Here is a 17,462-nt window from a genome sequence, read left to right on the forward strand (position 1 = left end):
CTCTCATACTAAAAGGTCTGGATATATTCTAAACTTGTTTCTCTTCAAGAATAACTTAAGCCTGATTCTATTTTTTTTTTTTTTTAAAGGATAGTTAGGTCAAGACTCTCTTCCTTCAAAATAAAAAGATGGAACAAATAACATTTAAAGATGAAAATCCCAGATGTAAATCTTGCACTCTCCAGTCTGTTGTTTAATGCACCCTAAGATACAATTATATATTTCAAAGGAAATAAGTCTAAAGTTTTGTAAATTGTAATATTAAACTATAAGCAAAAGCTTTTCTAATGATGTTTTATGTTACATTACTTCTTCCAGTGTTTCTTCTAAAGACCTGAACAATTTCTTGGTTATATGGTATACCACACTAGACATAAAATGGAATAATTTCTCTTAAGGTATACCCTTGTGATTTTTCTTGCTCCCTAAAGTAGAGGTGTATTTTTTTAAGTTAACCAAATAAATTCTGGAAAGAGCTAAACTGTAATTTACCATGATCAGCGTGTAAAATGCTTTATTATGCAAACCCGTGTGACAGTTTAGAACCACCACTGAATATTTTTTTTCTTTCAAATTGCTGGTATCAATGAAAATCAAACTAATCCTGCTACAAGACACAAGAGCTACAGGTATTTAGCCTTAAATCTCAACTAGACCTTTGGTCTAAGAAAAAAAAAACGAAAAACCTTTATTTTAATTTTTCATATATGTAATATAGTGATTGAAAACTAATGTTTTCAGACCTTAAAAGTTTTCTTTGAAGCATAATATTTTGAAGATACACAAACTTATCTTTACTAAAGAATTTTTCTTAATTCTAGTCAAACAAATTTCACTCAAAAAGGAAGTGTATTTGAATCAGGAACTTTATTAGAGGAAAATATTTCAAAAGAACAAATAGAAGCAGGGATTAAATTATCTGGTTTTTGTTGCAGCCTGTGCTATTCAAACATAATTCAGAAGCAAACTTTTTAACTTTTCTCAAAACTTGTCTATTTTACAAAAATAAAAAATTCAAAATAACCTAAAATTCCAGATCAAGTACGTATAGCACATGAGGAGTATGAAAAACAGCACATCTGATTTGTTTTGTAACGCCAATGTCCAATTGAGAAAATGAGATGTGCTTTCCCAAAAATTCTGATTAATAAGAGTCTACAGGAACACCAGTATAACGAGTGGATAATCCAAAAACAAAATACTGATAAAAGTTAATTACAGTACTTCGCATTCCAAGATATACATTCAAGGACACTTAAGCAATTAACTAAAATAATTATTTTTTTAAAGTCTACCAAGAACTGAATACTATGGGGCTCACTAAAACAAAAGAAAAATGTATTTTCCATTGTATAGTACCTTGTAATTTTCACGTTTTATGATAAAGCAATTTATCAAGTATGCTTTTTCGTTTCCACCTACTTTGGTCCCAGAGTTCATAAGTCAATCCTATCTATTACCACAGGATGCTCAGAACTTATCATAAGCAGCACTTCAGACTTATTAATGTCATTGTGATTGACGTTCAGTTTATTCGGAAATGGTCCGCTAAGATCCTAAACACTCTTCCATAAAGTTTGACCATCTTTATAAAGTCTAAGAGGGACAGGTAGATGTTCTTAGGAGCTCTCTCTCTGAGGGAGGGGAATTCCTGCCAGGATGGGCAGTGATGAACGACCCCTCCGAGGCAGGGAGCTGGTTCCACCTGTCCTGCAGTGCAAGTCCATGAGCCCTCCGGGACGAAGGAGAGGCTTTCTCAGTACATTATCCAGCTAGTCTTCTCCTAGCAAAATAACCGGTAAGGGCCTCCAAATGGGCTTCCTGCGGGTCTCCCTCAACTCCCAGGAAAACAAAGGTTCGGGCCCAGATCTGTATCATTCCATATTCTGTTCTGGATAATCTAGGCGCTAGATAAGCCCCAGCACGCAGTCATCTGGCAGAGGATGGATTGGAGGACATAAGAATACCCAAGGTGGGGGAAAATCAGTCACCAGAGAACTAGACGAACTCTTACGTTCTCCGGGCAAAACGCGGTTCATCTCTCAAGAGATCCTACATTCGAAGGGAGGTGCGGAACTCAGAATGTGAGAGAGCGAAATCAGGGTAAGAGTCGAGAAATCGCCGGGTACACGACAGGAACGGGTGGGACTGCGCTGAGGGGCCAAAAAGCTGACTGATCCCAAGGGCGGAGGTGCCCAGAGGGTCAGACCCGCGAGGCTGTCTGAGACGCCGGCGCTCGGCCGTCCGACCGGCTCCTCCTCGAGGTTTCAAACCGCCGCCCCCGAGAGGAGCTCAGCCGATTGGAAGTTCCACAACGACCGTCACTAGCCCAGGGCCAGAGCGACAACTCCTCGGCGGAGCTCTCCTAGTCCACCACGTCTCCCCAGGAGACCAGACCCCACAACTCCATCTCCAACCAAGGTCCCAACTCGCATCCCGCCGCCAGCTCCATGCAAGCGGAGAGCTCCCTCCGGGACGGGACCGACGCCCCCCGACTAAGCTGCGCCGCGAGAGTTCTAGGGGCGCGACGGGGCCGCGCGGGGGTCGGGCAGAACCCGCGTCCCTGAGTCCGCCCCGGGACGCGGCGCCGCGACCACCTCCGCCTCGCCCCTCGGGCAGAGCCCGGCCGGGCTCCGACCCACCCATCCCGCGCGGTGGCGGGCAGGGCGAGGACCCGAGCAAGCTTACTCCCCCGCCCCTGCTCTTACCCATCTTTCCGCCTCGCCTTGTAGACGTGCCCGTAGGTGCCGCGTCCTACTTTGCACCCTTCGTACTCAAACAAATCCTCCACCCGCTCCCGCTCCGCCGCCAGCTTCGCCTTGAAATCATAATCCATTGTCTGCTTCCCCCATAGAGGCACTGGGACACGGGGGCCGCCGCTCAGTCCCTCCTCCTCCTCCTACTCCTCCCCCCGCGACCGCGGCTCCACTTCTCCAACAGCTGCCTGTCGGGCGCGCGCGCGCGCACCGCCCGCTGCCTCGCGGTCCGCCTTCAGCAAGAGATTCCTCAGCAATCGCGGCAGCCACCTCCTCCACCTCCTCCACCTCCTCCTCCTCCTCCTCTCCTCCGAGGAGGGGACGGCAGCAGCTCCCGCAGACAACCCCAGTCCCGCCTCCCCCCTTCATTTCCTTGTTTTGGAACCTGGTGGGCCGGGCCGCGCCGCGGCTTTCCTAAGCACATTAACGAACAAGTCCTCCCGCCCCGGGGTCGCGGAGGCTCTTGGGAAATGTAGTTCTGGCAGCCCAGGAACCCTCGAGTTTCACTAGTAGAAGAAATACAGCTCCCAGGCTGCATTGAGGTGCTACAGCCTGGCCTCCCACAAGGCATGCACGCCTGCGCACCGAGACCGTCCCGCCCCCCCTCAGGTAAAGCTTGACGGGCAGTTCCTGCGAAGGTAGAAGCGCGAAGTTGCAGTTCTTTCTGCGAGTCTGTAGGAGCTGGTGAAAAGGAGGCCCTTGTTTTAGTACGAGGAAGGAACTTCACTATTAACTGTCCCTGGGCGATGGATTTAACAAACGGCTTATCCTGGAGTTTACTGCAGTGGTTTGAGAGGCGAGGACTGTGGTTAGGACAGTTGTACTGCATATTGTTTTGTGTAGCAATTGGTCCGCCTGCTGCCACGCCCCCTGTCCAACCGCTCATTGGCGGAGACTAGAGAATGACGTCCTCGTTGGTGCGTGGGTATCCCCAGGCTTTGGCTTCTTTCCCGCTCTTGATTGGTAATTGAATGTGCTGAGTTCTTCCTGATAGGTTAATCTTTTATCTTGACGATGCAATAACCGTATTTTAAAAACCGAATATTCAGCTGTTTTTTAGTTCTAGCGTCTAAGAAAAACATATAACTTCTGAGCTCTAGGAGTCAGTCATCCTTTTCTTGGCCTTCTAGTCACGGTGTCCTAACTTTTGATGTCTCCATAGCCAAGTTGGATCATCTGAGGACAATTAAAGAGCTTGCACGACGCAGCGTTTAAAAAAAAAAAAAAAACACTCGACTTGGATTGTAAAGTTTTTCTACACTGTATGCATAATGGGGACCTTCTCCTAGAATGTTTGAAAAGGTCCTTAATCGAGGTAAACACTGATTTATTTCATTATTGTGTGCATAACATGTCAGGTGCTTGGGATACAATCTTAAACATTGCTGCTAGGACGGGCCTTATATACGATGTTCAGTGGAAACACAAAGGAGGGAACAGTCAAGTCTACTTGAAGTGGTAAGAAAAATGAATAGTGACCTGCCTGCTAGGTTCTAAAAAAACCTAGACAACTAGAGGGAGGAGGGAGAAGGATGGTTTATTTACTAGAACAGTAAGTTCCCTGAGAAACTTCCTCACGTCTTAAAGTAAATCAAGAAGTATCTGAGTTTCTCTAATTTCCAGGCACTATGATAAATGCTGAAGAAACCAGATAAAAAATTGATCTTTTTCCGTCCGTCAAGGAACTAAAACCTATTGAAACAAACATGCAAACAAAAGTAAGTTGAGGGTACAGCGAGAAATGGTAGAATAAAAGAACTACTTGAGGACTCCAGGTAGGTTTCACAAAGAATGTAGGTTTGAGCCAAAATGTAAAGAACCTTATTTGGAGGCCAAGTGGGGAAGTAGGGAGCAAAGAATTATTATTTCAGGCAGAACTGGCATATACATATACCATGGAAGAACATGATATATTCTGAGAAATATAACTGGCTTGAATATTGCAGATTAAGGCAGGGGAAGGGAATGGTTCAGAAGAGACTGGACAAATTACCAGAGGTCAAATTATGAAGAGCTATATATACCAAGCAGAAGTTTTAGATTTCATCATTCTATAAACAACAGGAAGCCATTGAAGACTTGAGCTAAGGAATAATGTAATAAGTGTTGTGTATTCAAAAAATCCTTCTGACAACAGTGTCTGGGATAGATTTGAGGAAAGTAAGAACAGTAAAAAGCTATTGCATTAATACTTGTAAAATGCAAGAATCTGAACCATGGAGTGGCAGTACTGATTATGAGGAAAAGGCAGATACCAGAATTATTATGAATCAAATGCAACAAGACCTGGATTAATTAAATATGTGGGAGTAAGGGGGAGACAATAATCCAAAATGACATCTAGATTTTTTTACTTTAACATAAAATAGGAAATAAAAGAATAGGAGCAATTTTTAAGAGAAAGATGATGAGTTTGGCTGGGACATGTTGAATTTGAAATGCCTGTGGAGCATCAAGGTAGAAATAACAATTAAGCAGAATAATATTTTTACTTACCAATAGAAAGTCTGGCCTAAATGTATAGATCTAGAAATCATCAGTGTATAATGGGATGTGGAGAATATTTTTTGGTTGGCTGCTATTTTTAAATAGGGGCTTTGCATTCATTATATCCTCAAAATATCCCTATAAATTCTGCTGTGTATTATTCCTAATTTACATTTGAATAAACTGAAACAACTAGTAAATTACAGAGCCAGGTCTTAATGAATATGTACTTGGAAGTAAATGAAAAGTGGACAAATATATTAGTAAAAATATCAAATAGAGACTATGAGAAGTTTTTTAAAATTTTTAAAATTTGACCACATCCTATGTTATCAGGGATATGGGAAACAGACACTCTCCTACATTGCTCATGTAAGTATATATTTGAAAAATATGCACCAATGTACATATTAGATTTTGATCTTAGCAACATCTATCAAAATTACATAGTAGTATCCTACAATTATACTCCTTGTGGTGGAAGTGGTGATGTTGCCTCTTAGATCCCCCATCAGAGCTGAAGGATGTATATCTCCAAGCTTCTGGGAGTGCTGCTACAGACAACCTTAAGTTGTCAGCCCCTTTTAGAAATTGCTTCGGCTAAAGAGCCACTCCACCTAGGTCATGCCATTTTCCTATGGCAGCAGTTTTCAACGTTTTTCATCTCATGGCACACATAAACTAATTACTAAAATTTTGTGACACACCAAAAAGTATATTTTGTGCTGATCTGACACAAAATACATATAATTTTGGTTCATTCATACCAAACAGCTATTGTGTTGGTTGTTGTTATTTTTTATTTGACAATCTAAGAGAAAAGAGGTCATTGCCCCTAAGAAAATAGTCAAGTATTGCATGTTTTAAAAATTCTTGCAGTACACTGGTTGAAAATCGCTGTCCTAGAGCAACCTACATTCAGTGACCAATTAATGCACGGATATAAAGGCCTCACTTTAGGACAGCTCTAATGGGTCATCCTATCTTCAGAATTCCTTGTGAGGTTGACTGAGGCCATCACTGAGTATGCATTGCAGACCGCCTTCTCAATCACCATCCTGCTTTCTTTCTTTCCCTTCCAGAGGTAGTAATCTCAGTTTATTAACACTCTGTAATAAATTGATTACATGTTAATCTCTATGTCAGGGTGTGCTTCTCCAGGAGCCAAATTTGTAATATTCTCCACATGTGCAAGATGATATAATTCAAGGTTATTCACTGAGCATTGTATCTAATAGCAAAGGACTAGAAACAACAGAAATGTCCATTAGAGAGGGACTGAATAAATAAATTATGGCACATCCATGAATGAGTTATTATGCAGCCCTAAAAATAATGTGAAGTCTGTAAAATATACCTCTCAGATCTCCTTGCAGGGAGGCTCCAGCTGCTAAGCTCTGAATCTATCACTGCATTTGCAATGAGGCCATTCTCCCCATGGCCTGCTCCCAGCCTATGATTGGGCGTGGCAGGATATTAATGTAGATCCATTCCTGCCAAGTATAGGATTCCTCTGATGGATGACTTTGGCTTAAGGACACCCCAGGCTCAAGCTGACCTGAAGCTTTCTTAGAACTATGTTACAGTCTGAGTCACTACCTACCCAACCCTCCTTCCTGCCTTCTCTCTTTCACAAGAGTCAGATCAGCACCAAGATATGACAGCTCCTCCAGCTCCCTCCATTTTCTCCCTCACAGGCATTGCCTACAATAAGTCTCCTTCATGTCTAATCCCATCTTGGCATCTTCTTTTCAATGAAGAAATTGTTTAAGTAATGATATGAAAAGACTTCCAAGATATACATATATCCTCACTAGAGGACTTTTTTTTTTTTTCATTGCTTTTAGAAAAAGAGGAAGGGTTAAAGAGAAACATCAATCAGTTGCCTCCCATTCATGCCTAGACACCAGAGCCCCCAGACCACGGATTGGCTGTGCCTGGACTTGGAACCGAACCCGCAACCTAGGTATGTGCCCTGACCAGGTATGGAACCTGCAACCTTTCCCCTACGGGAGGACACTCCAACCAACTGAGCCACACTGACCAAGGCCAACATATATTTTTAAATGAAAAAAATCAAGAATCAGAAGAGTGTTTATCATATGCTAACATTTTTTATAGAAAAGAAAAATACATATTTGCTTGTATATACATATACATATCTCTAAAAGAGCACAAGAAACCATTTGCTTAGAGAAGGAAAATATTGTTTGCAAATCAGTGTAGGAGGGAGAACTTGTACTGTATACCTTTTTGAATTTTGATTCCTGAAATATCTTTTCAAAAGGTAAATAAATAAAATTTAAATGGAAAAAATAGGAGCTTGGCTAAGAAAAGAAAGAGAAAGATAGGGTTGTAGCTATCATAATCAAGAGAGAGTTTTGCCTTACTTTTTTTTTTTAATAGGAGAAAGGAACTTTTTATATATTGAGGGGAAAAGCTGTGGAGAAAGAAGGGGTGAAACCATAGGAAATATTGGAGCTACAATATTGAGCTCTTCTGATTCTTGATTATTTTTCATTTAAAAATGAAACACAGGTAGTGTCACACAGAAAGCGGTAAAGACCTTCTTTAGAGGTGGTGGGGAAAGTAAGATTGAGTCCACTTGAGGAAAAGGGATTGCAATGCTAAGAGATTCCTAACCTATTTATAATAAAAATAACTTTGATGTGTGATGTGAAAAGCATGATCAAACACAGAAAAGTAGTGGGAGTAAGGGCAAAGGGGTTGTAGAAGGAATGAATGATAGTTTGAGTTTTTTGTTTTTTGGGTTTTTTTTTTTTGGCAAATGAGTGGAGTGATAATGAGAGCTAACATTTATTGAATCCTAGGTATTTTATGAGTTAGCTAATATGATCCTTACAACCATCCTATGAGGAAAGTATGTATTATCTCCATTTTACAAATAAGAGAACTGAGGCTTAGGAGGATAATTTACATAGTGTTAACATCAAGTCTCTAAGACAATGGAAGCCAAGTATGGATAGTGCCATTAATTAAGATCAAATGATCCCAGTGAGACGTTCCACCTTTGTCATAAACTTTACTTTGTATATGTTTAAATTATTACATCTGCTTTCTGTTCCTTCATATTTGGTTCATATCAGTCATTGGTTCCCTCTTCTCAGTTCATGGAAGAGTCACAGGGCTCATGAAATACAGAGAATGTATAGTTGTCACTGCCGTTGTGATGCTCAATGTCTTAGTATATATGATAGGTCTTCCTTGCCTTTACTCCACTCAACCAGCAAAAGTTCTCTGGCCAATCAGATTTGAGGGTATTAACATACCTCAATGTAATAAAGACCATATACGATAAACCTACAGCCAACATCATACTCGATGGGCAAAAACCAAAAGCTTTCCTCTGAAGATCAAGAACACACAACGGTGTCCGCTTTCACCACTCTTATTCAACATAGCACTAGAAGTTCTAGCCACAGTGATCAGACAAGAAAAAGAAATAAAAAGCATCCAAACTGGAAAGGAGGAAGTAAAACTGTCATTATTCACAGATGATATGATAGTGTACATAGAAAACCTTGTAGTCTCCACCAAAAAATTACTCAACCTAATGAGTGAATTTGGCAAAATAGTGGATTCAAAGTCAATATTCAGAAATAGAGGGCATTTCTGTACACAAACAATGAAATATCAGAAACAAAAACTGGGGTGGGTGTGGGGATTTCCACTTACTATAGCAACAAGAAACACAAAGTACCGAGGAATAAACGTAACCAAAGAGGTAAAAGACCTGTACTCAGAAAACTATAGAACACTGAGGGAAGAAATTAAGGAAATGACTGTTTTTATTACAGTGGCCTTGTAGTATAGTTTGATGTCAGGTATTGTGATATCTCCTACTGTGTTGCTCTTTCTCAAGATCGCTGAGGCTCTTCAGGGTCTTTTTTAGTTCCATATATATTTTTGAAGTATTTGTTCTAGACCTGTGAAATATACCACTGGTATTTTAATAGGGATTGCATTGAATCTATAAGTTTCTTTAGGTAAGTTTGGACATTTTAATGGTGTTGATTCATCCCATCCATGAACATGGTATATGCTTCCGTTTATTTGTATCTTCCTTAATTTCTTTTTCCAAGTAAGGTCTTTTACCTCCTGGGTTAAGTTTATTCCTAAGTACTTTATTTTTCTTGTTGATATAGTAAATGGGATTTTATTCTGGTTTCTATTTCTGATATTTTTTTTGTTGGTGTACAGAAATGCCTTCAATTTCTGAATATTGACATTAAAAACAATCTGGTACTGGCATGAAAAGATAAATATAGGTCAATAGAACAGAATAGAGAGCCCAGAAATAAACCCAGGTCTCTATGATCAATTAATATTTGACAAAGGGGGACTTCCAGCCAAAATGGAAGGGGAGACAGACAAGCTGCATCTCCCTCCACAACTAAGAAGGAATACAACTACCTCAAAACTAGAAACAACCAAAAGCCCCAGAAAATCAAACAGCATGGAAGTCCAGCAAACAAAGATCTAAAAAAGAAATACTCATCTAGACAGGTAGGTGGGGCAGAACCAGGGTGGAGAGGATGTGGCATGGTGGCAGCAGTAGCAGGCCAGCAGAAAGTGCAGTCACACGTTTTAAAAAGTCAGGAGGGACACCTGGGGGGGCATTCCCAGCTCATCACCAGACCTCATAGCTCGCAGTCCCAGCACCCAGGAAAATCAAGCCTCATTGCTTCTGACTGTGCAGACCAGGGGAGGTTGGCACAGAGACAGAAACTGCCAGTCTCTCAGCCAAGTCTGCTTGTTTAAAAAGCCCTCATGGTCCTAGAACATCTGCAGACCCACACACTCTGGGAACGACGGCCAGGGCAGCAGCTAGAGAGGCTCCAGTCCAATGAGGAAATGGGAGAGGTGCCTGGAAAGGGGGTGAGTGCTGGGCAGGCGGCATTGTTCCCTCTCAGACCCCTTCCCCACTAATAGCGCCACAACGTGGTGAAACAGGTTGCCCTGTACTGACGAATCCCTAAGGCTCCGCCCCTTACAATATAACAAATGACAGCTCTACCTGGGACATGGAGGCAAACAAACACGGGAGCCTGTCAGAATGAGAAGACAGAAGTATGGCCCAAAAGGGGGAATGGATCAAGGTTCCAATGGGAGAACTAAGCGACAAGGAGATAGCCAACATAACAGATGAGGAAACAGACAACCTAACAGATGAAGAATTCAAAACACTGCTGATAAAGATGCTCACAGGCTTGACAGATAAGCTTGAGTACAGCAAATACATAAGAGAAGAAGTGAAGGCTATGCTAAGTGAAACAAAGGAAAATCCACACAAAACCAATGGTAAAGGGAAGGAAACTGGGGTTCAAATCAATGATTTGGTATCTAAGGAAGAAAAAAACAGTCAACCAGTGCAGAATGAGGAATCAAGAATTGAAAAAAATGAGAAAAATTTCCTAAATTTTGCGAAGAGATGGACATAGAAGTCGAAGAAGCATGGAGGGCCTTGGACGAGCTGGACCCAGAGGGGATCACACCAAGACGCATCATGATTGAGATGCCAAAGATGAAAGATAAAGAGTCCTGGGGGCAGCAAGAGAGAGGCAGAGAGTTGCCTACAGGGGGTTGCCTATATGACTATCAGTCGATTTCTCAGAGGACACTTTGCAGGCAGGAGAGGACTGGCAAGCAGTATTCAATGTGATGAAAGGCAACCTGCAACCAGGATTACTCTATCCAGCAAAGCTATCATATAGAATGGAAGGGCAGATGAAGTGCTTCCCAGACAAGGTAAAGCTAAAGGAGCCTATCATCGCCAAGTCATTATTATATGAAATGTCAAAGGGACTTACTTAAGAAAAAGAAGATCAAAACTATGAACACTAAAATGACAACAAACTCACAACTATCAACAACTGAATCTAAAAAATAAAAACAAAATCCAACTAAGCAAACCAGAAGAGGAACAGAATCATAGGTATGGGGATCATCTGGAGGGTTATCATCTGGGAGGGGGGAGGAGGAGAGATGGGGATATGGTGCAGGGATTAACAAACATAATTGGTTGGTACAAAATAAACATGGGGATGTTAAGAATAATATAAGAAAGGGTGAAGCCAAAGAACTTATATACACGACCCATGGACATGACCTAAGGGGGGGGGGGGTTGCTGGTGGGAAGAGGGGTACTGGGCAGAGGGGAGAAAAAGGGGAAAATTGGAACTACTATAACAACATAATTAATAAAATACACTTTAAAAAATATTTGACGAAGGGGAAAGGAGCAGAAAATGGAGTGAAAATACCCTCTTCAACAAATGGTGCTGGGAGAACTGAACAAGGACATGCAAAAAAATGAAACTAGACCACCAACTTACACCATTCACTAGAATAAAGTCAAGATGGATAAAAGACTTAAATGTAAGCCATGATACCATAGAAGTCCTAGAGGAAAACATAGGCAGGAAATTTTCAGATATCCCATATACCAACATTTTCACTAATATATCTCCTAGGGCAATGGAAATAAAGAAAGGATAAACAAATGGGACTACATCAAACTAAAGAGTTTCTGCTCAGTGAAAGAAAACATCAGCAAGATGAAAAGAGAACCAACTATATGGGAGAGCATATCTGCCAATTATACCTCAGACAAGGGTTTGATCTCCCAAATATATAGAGAACTTAAATGACTCAACACCAAGAAGACCAATAATCCAATTAAAATGGGCAAAGGACCTAAACAGACACTTCTCCAAAGAGGACATACAGAGGGCCCATAAGCACATGAAAGAATGCTAAACATCACTAGCCATCAGAGAAATGCAAATTAAAACCACAATGAGATACCACCTCACACCAGTCAGAATGGCCATCATTAATAAATCAACAAACAAGTGCTGGCAACGATGTGGAGAAAAGGGAACCAACCCTAGTGCACTATTAGTGGGAATGCAGACTGGTGCAGCCACTATGGAAAACAGTATGGAGTTTCCTCAAAAAACTAAAACTGGAACTTCCTTTTGACCCAGCAATTCCACTGCTGGGATTATACCCCAGGAATCCTGAAACACCAGTTCAAAAGAACCTATGTTTGTAGCAGCACTATTTTCAATAGGCAAGTGCTGGAAACAGCCTAGGCATCCATCTGTAGATGAGTGAATAAAAAAACTGTGGTATAAGGTTGGTGCAAAAATAATGTCCAATTTTGAGGTTTATTTAAAAAATGAAAAAGCCCTTGATTATGAAAATATTTATTTGTTAACATAACCTCCTTTGCTTTCTAGAACCTCATTCCATCTGTCAACTAGCTTGTAAGTGCCACACTTGTAAAATTCTTTAGGTTTTGAAACAAAATTTGAATCCAACTCATTTTCAGCCTCTTCTCTTGATGTCAACCTAAAATCATCAAAATTGTTCTGTAGTACCCGAAACAAGTGTTAATCAGAAGGAGCAAGGTCAGGAGAATATGGAGAATGAAGCAATATTTCCCAACCAAGCTCTTTCAAGAAATTTTTGGCGAGCCGAGCTGTGTGAGGACGAGCATTATCGTGATGGAAGATGACACCCTTTTTGTTGACTAAGGAGGGTCGCTTTTGGTTCAAAGCTACTTTCAAACAATGAAGTTGTTCACAGTAAATATTGACAGTAATTGTTTGATTGTTGTCTAACAGTTCGTAATGGACAATTCCTTCCATATCCCACCATATACTCAACATGGTCTTCTTTGGATGAAGTCCTCCTCTTGGTCGTTGAACTCTTCTTCCTCCTCGACTGATCCATGATTGGCAGTGTGTAATGTTATGGTAAAGGATCCAGTTCTCAGCACCTGTAACAAGCCTACCTAAAAATGGTGTCTGAAGGGGTCGCAAAAACAATGATTAACAACAAGTCACATGCTGTTGCAGATTCTCTGGAGACAGTGCATGTGCGACCCATTTTCCAGCTACTGAAACTTTTCTGATCCTTTTCAGTTGGTGTAGCATGGTTGTATGGGGCTAATGTTAAGTTGTTCTGCACATTGCCTAGAAGTATGGTGGGGTTTTCTGTGACAACAGCTTCCAATACTTTGGAATCAAGTTTTTTTGGACGACCGTGTTTTGGCTCGTTTTTCAAACTGAAATCCCCACTTCGGAAACGGGAAAACCACCTCCTGCAACTTCTTTTAGTCACTGCATCGTCCCCATAAGCGCTCTGAATAGACTTTGCTGCTGTACTTGCACTGGCACCTTTATGAAACTCATAGAGTAAAACATTTCTAATGTGGTCTTTAGATGGGATGAACATGGGTGCAAATATTGCGGATGATTATGAACAATACTTCAATAATCTGAAAAAATAAGGTATAAATTAGTCACTGTGACATCAAAAAAGTATAAGAGGCACAAACTTAATAAATAATATAATATCTAAAACTTTCTTTTTTAAAAAGTTGGACATTACTTTTGCACCAGCCTGATACATTTACACAATGGAATGCTACACAGCAGAAAGAAAGAACTCCTACCTTTTGCTACAGCATGGATGGAACTTGAGAGTATTATGCTAAGTGAAAATAAGCCAGGCAGCGAAAGATAAATATCAGATGATCTCACCTAATACAGGAAACTAGTGAACAAAACAAACAAATGAGCAAAATGGAACAAGAGACATGTAAACAGGGAACAGACTGAGAGTGACCAGAAGGGAGGGGTGAGTGGGAAAAGGAGGAAAGGAAGGAGAAGGGTCTAGTCAAGGAACTAATACAAATAACCCATGGACATGGACAACTAAATGGGATGGACTGTGGGAGAGAGGGGAGGTGGGTGGAGCAGGGGAGAACAAAGGGGGAAAAATGGGACAGCTGTAATAGAAAAACAATTAAAAAATAAATAAATAAAAAGAAATTAAGGAAAATACAAATAAATGGAAGCATATGCCATGTTCATGGATTGGAAAAATTAACATCATTAACATGTCCACACCACCCAAAGCAAGCTATAGATTAAATGCAATTCCTATTAAAATAACAATGGCATATTTTACAGATCTAGAACAAATATTTCAAAAATTTATATGGAACCAAAGAAGACCTGAATAGCCTCAGCTATCTTGAGAAAGACTGACAAAGTAGGAAGGATCACAATACCTGATATCAAACTATACTACAAGGCCACTGTAATAAAAAGTCTGGTACTGGCATACGAACAGACACACAGGTCAATGGAACAGAATAGAGAGCCCAGAAATAAACCCATGTCTCTCTGGTCAATTAATATTTGACAAAGAGAACAGGAGCATAAAATGGAGTGAAAATAGCCTTTTCAATAAATGGTGTGGGAAGAACTGGACTGGTACATGCAAAAAAAAAAAAGGAATCTAGACCACCAACTTACACCATACAACAGAATAAACTCAAAATGAGTAAAAGACTTAAATATAAGTTGTGACACCATAAAAGGCCTAGAGGAAAATTATACTGCCTATAGGCAGTATAATTTCAGATATCACACATGGCAATATTTTTGCCAATATATCTCCTAGAGCAAGGGAAATAAAGGAAAAAGTAAACAAATGAGACTACATTAAGTTTAAAAGCTTCTGCACAGCTAAAAAAACCATTATCAAAATGAAAAGGGAACTGACGAAACTGGAGAGCATATTTGCCAATGATACATTGGACAAGGGTTTGATCTCCAAAATATATAAAGAACTCATGTGACTCAACACCAGGAAGACAAAGAATCCAATTAAAAATGGACAAAGGGCCTGAACAGACACTTCTCCAAGGGAGACAGACAAATGGCCCATAAACATATGAAAAGATGCTCAATGTCACTAGCCATCAGTGAGATGCAAATTAAAACCACAATGAGATATCACCTCACACTGGTCAGAATGGTCATCATTAATAAATGAACAAACAAGTGCTGGTGAGGATGTGGAGAAAAGGGAACCCTTCTTCTGGTGAAGATGGAGGCATATGTAGACATGCTTCACCTCTTGCACAACCCTAAAGGATCACAACCAACTTCAAAACAAAAAAACATCAAGAACAGCCAGAAAATCAAACTGTATGGAAGTCTGACAACCAAGGAGTTAAAGAAGCCATATTCATCTTGATGGGTAAGAGAGGTGGAGGCAGGGAGCCCTGGGTGAAGAGGACATGGTGTGGCAGCAACGAGGCATCAGCAGCGGCAGCAGCCAGTGGGATGGGCTATCCCACATTTACACGTAGTGCATAAAAATCTGGAGGAGTACCTGGCAAGGGAGCGAGCAATCCCAGTCCCAGGCCAGACAAGGAAATATACTCCAAATGAAAAGACAAAAAAATTCCTCCAAGAAGTAAATGAAATGGAGGCAATCTACCAGATTAGGCTTTCTTATTTATATATTTTTTTAAAAAATAAGGGATAGTCTAACTACAAGAATGTTATTAAAACACTCTTCATCTTTTAGCTACTCTACTCTAATAATAAAAATATATCATGGTAAATGAATCTGATTCTTAAAAATTAACCTAGTAGACAGATTGTAAGATATTTTTTTTAATTGTCATTTTTAGTAGATCGAATTTGGGAAAATATAGGATGTCCTCAAATATACAGTAAATACAATGTGCTACAGAAGAACAACAAAGTAGGTTGATCAGTCCCACTATCGAGCAGATGATTAATTCAAAGAGAACTGAGGGACATTTTTTTTTATTCAGAGAAGAAAAATGTCTAATTCCTTCCAAATAGGAGCAAGACTATATAGTAACCTTATTTGTCTTTTTGGCTTACTATGTTTCAGGACAATACAGAGAAATTAGAAATCCACAAATAGGACTTTGCTAATCATTCTTTCCTTCTTTAAACTTCTTAGCCCCAATATACCACTAATTGTTTCCTGACACCAGAATGCAACCCGCCCTAGGTTTTAAGCAAAAATCAAATAAATGATATCACACAGAAATTAATAAGGCCTAATCACATGCCAGTAAGGTATTTGAAAAGTTTCATTTGAAAATTTTATGTAAACATTAAAAAGTTGAGTTCATTTGACACAGATAGAGAACCACAGTGAAAGAAAAATATGATGGTTTCAATAATTTGTTCACATCAAAAGGAAAGGTGGGTGTGCCCAACTTCCAATGGATTAGTCATGAAGAGAACTAAGCTGCAAATCTTGCAAATCAGGTTCGATGCGTATGTGATAGAAGTAGTAAGCAAAATTATGACTATTTTTTTGATGCTTATGTTCTTAGTCATAACCATTTTATAAACTATGTGGAAGTCAAATTTGAATATGAAGATAATATTTATCACAGTCTAACCTAGGTCCAGGAAGTTTATTGAAGAGGTTTACCAAGTTGTTCCCTCATGGTTTAATGCTCAGCTCAGGACCATCTCCTTTAGGAAGTCTCCCCTTCCCTCTCCAAACTAGGTTGGGTGCCCCTTGTCCATGCTTACTAACACTCTAAAAGATTTCTTTACATTGTCCTCATCTTATGCATACCATGTTTATGTCTTTTCTCCCAGATAGTATGTTAGAAATAGCAATAATTAATTATTCAAAAATAACAATATGTTAGCATATTTATATTAAAAATAACTTTTCCAAAACAAATTAGTGAAAAGAATATCATTGTTTTACATGTTTGTAAATCTTTGTATCTGTATTATTAAAATACAGGTAGATTTCTATATCTGCTTCTGCATTCATTTTGTTATAAAATGCTCTTTTGGTAACATTTTGTTTGGTTGATTATGTCTTGTTATGAAGAAAATCTAATATCACAAAGGAATATGTATAGCTTTAAAAGGGAGTGATATTTTTTAAGTGTATTTTATTGATTATGTTTTTACAGTAGTCCCAAATATTTCCCCCCTTTGCCCCCCTCTGACCAGCACCCGCCTTCCCTCCAGCAATCCCAGCCCCCTTAGTTCATGTCCATGGGTCATGCATATAAGTTCTTTGGCTTCACCTATTCTTATGTTATTCTTAATTTCCCCCTGTCTATTTTGTACCAACTAATTATGCTTCTTAATCACCGCACCATTTCACCATTTCTCCCCCTTCCCCCTCCCAGCTGATTACCCTCCAAATGATCCCCATACCTATCATTCTGTTCCTATTCTGGTTTGCTTAGATGGATTTTGTTTTTATATTTAAGATTCAGTTGTTGATAGTTGTGAGTTTGTTGCCATTTTAATGTTCATAATTTTGATCTTCTTTTTCTAAGTAAGTCCCTTTGACATTTCATATAATAATAGCTCC

At 39.9% G+C, this 17,462-nt stretch overlaps 1 protein-coding gene and 1 long non-coding RNA gene across 5 annotated transcripts in view; one reads left to right on the forward strand and one right to left on the reverse strand.

Annotated features, from left to right (window-relative positions):
* Positions 1 to 2,996, reverse strand: part of CDK19 (cyclin dependent kinase 19) — a 132,062-nt gene extending 129,066 nt beyond the window's left edge. For 2 of the 3 annotated variants that reach the window (XM_090279756.1, XM_090279758.1), the window contains exon 1: positions 2,709 to 2,996. In XM_090279756.1, the coding sequence (XP_090135882.1) occupies positions 2,709 to 2,836 (128 nt within the window). In that variant the 5' untranslated portion in view covers positions 2,837 to 2,996. The remainder of the gene's footprint in view (positions 1 to 2,708) is intronic. The other variant, XM_090279757.1, reaches the window with a different exon arrangement.
* Positions 2,997 to 3,892: 896 nt separating this feature from the next.
* LOC150007611 (uncharacterized) overlaps positions 3,893 to 17,462 on the forward strand; it is a 54,163-nt gene continuing 40,593 nt past the window's right edge. For both annotated transcript variants that reach the window (XR_016511830.1, XR_016511829.1), the window contains exons 1-2: positions 3,893 to 4,071; positions 7,091 to 7,209. This is a non-coding gene — a long non-coding RNA (uncharacterized LOC150007611). The remainder of the gene's footprint in view (positions 4,072 to 7,090; positions 7,210 to 17,462) is intronic.

Source organism: Furipterus horrens, unplaced genomic scaffold (genome assembly GCF_987537825.1).
Source record: "Furipterus horrens unplaced genomic scaffold, mFurHor1.1.pri manual_scaffold_6, whole genome shotgun sequence".
NCBI lineage: Eukaryota > Metazoa > Chordata > Mammalia > Chiroptera > Furipteridae > Furipterus > Furipterus horrens.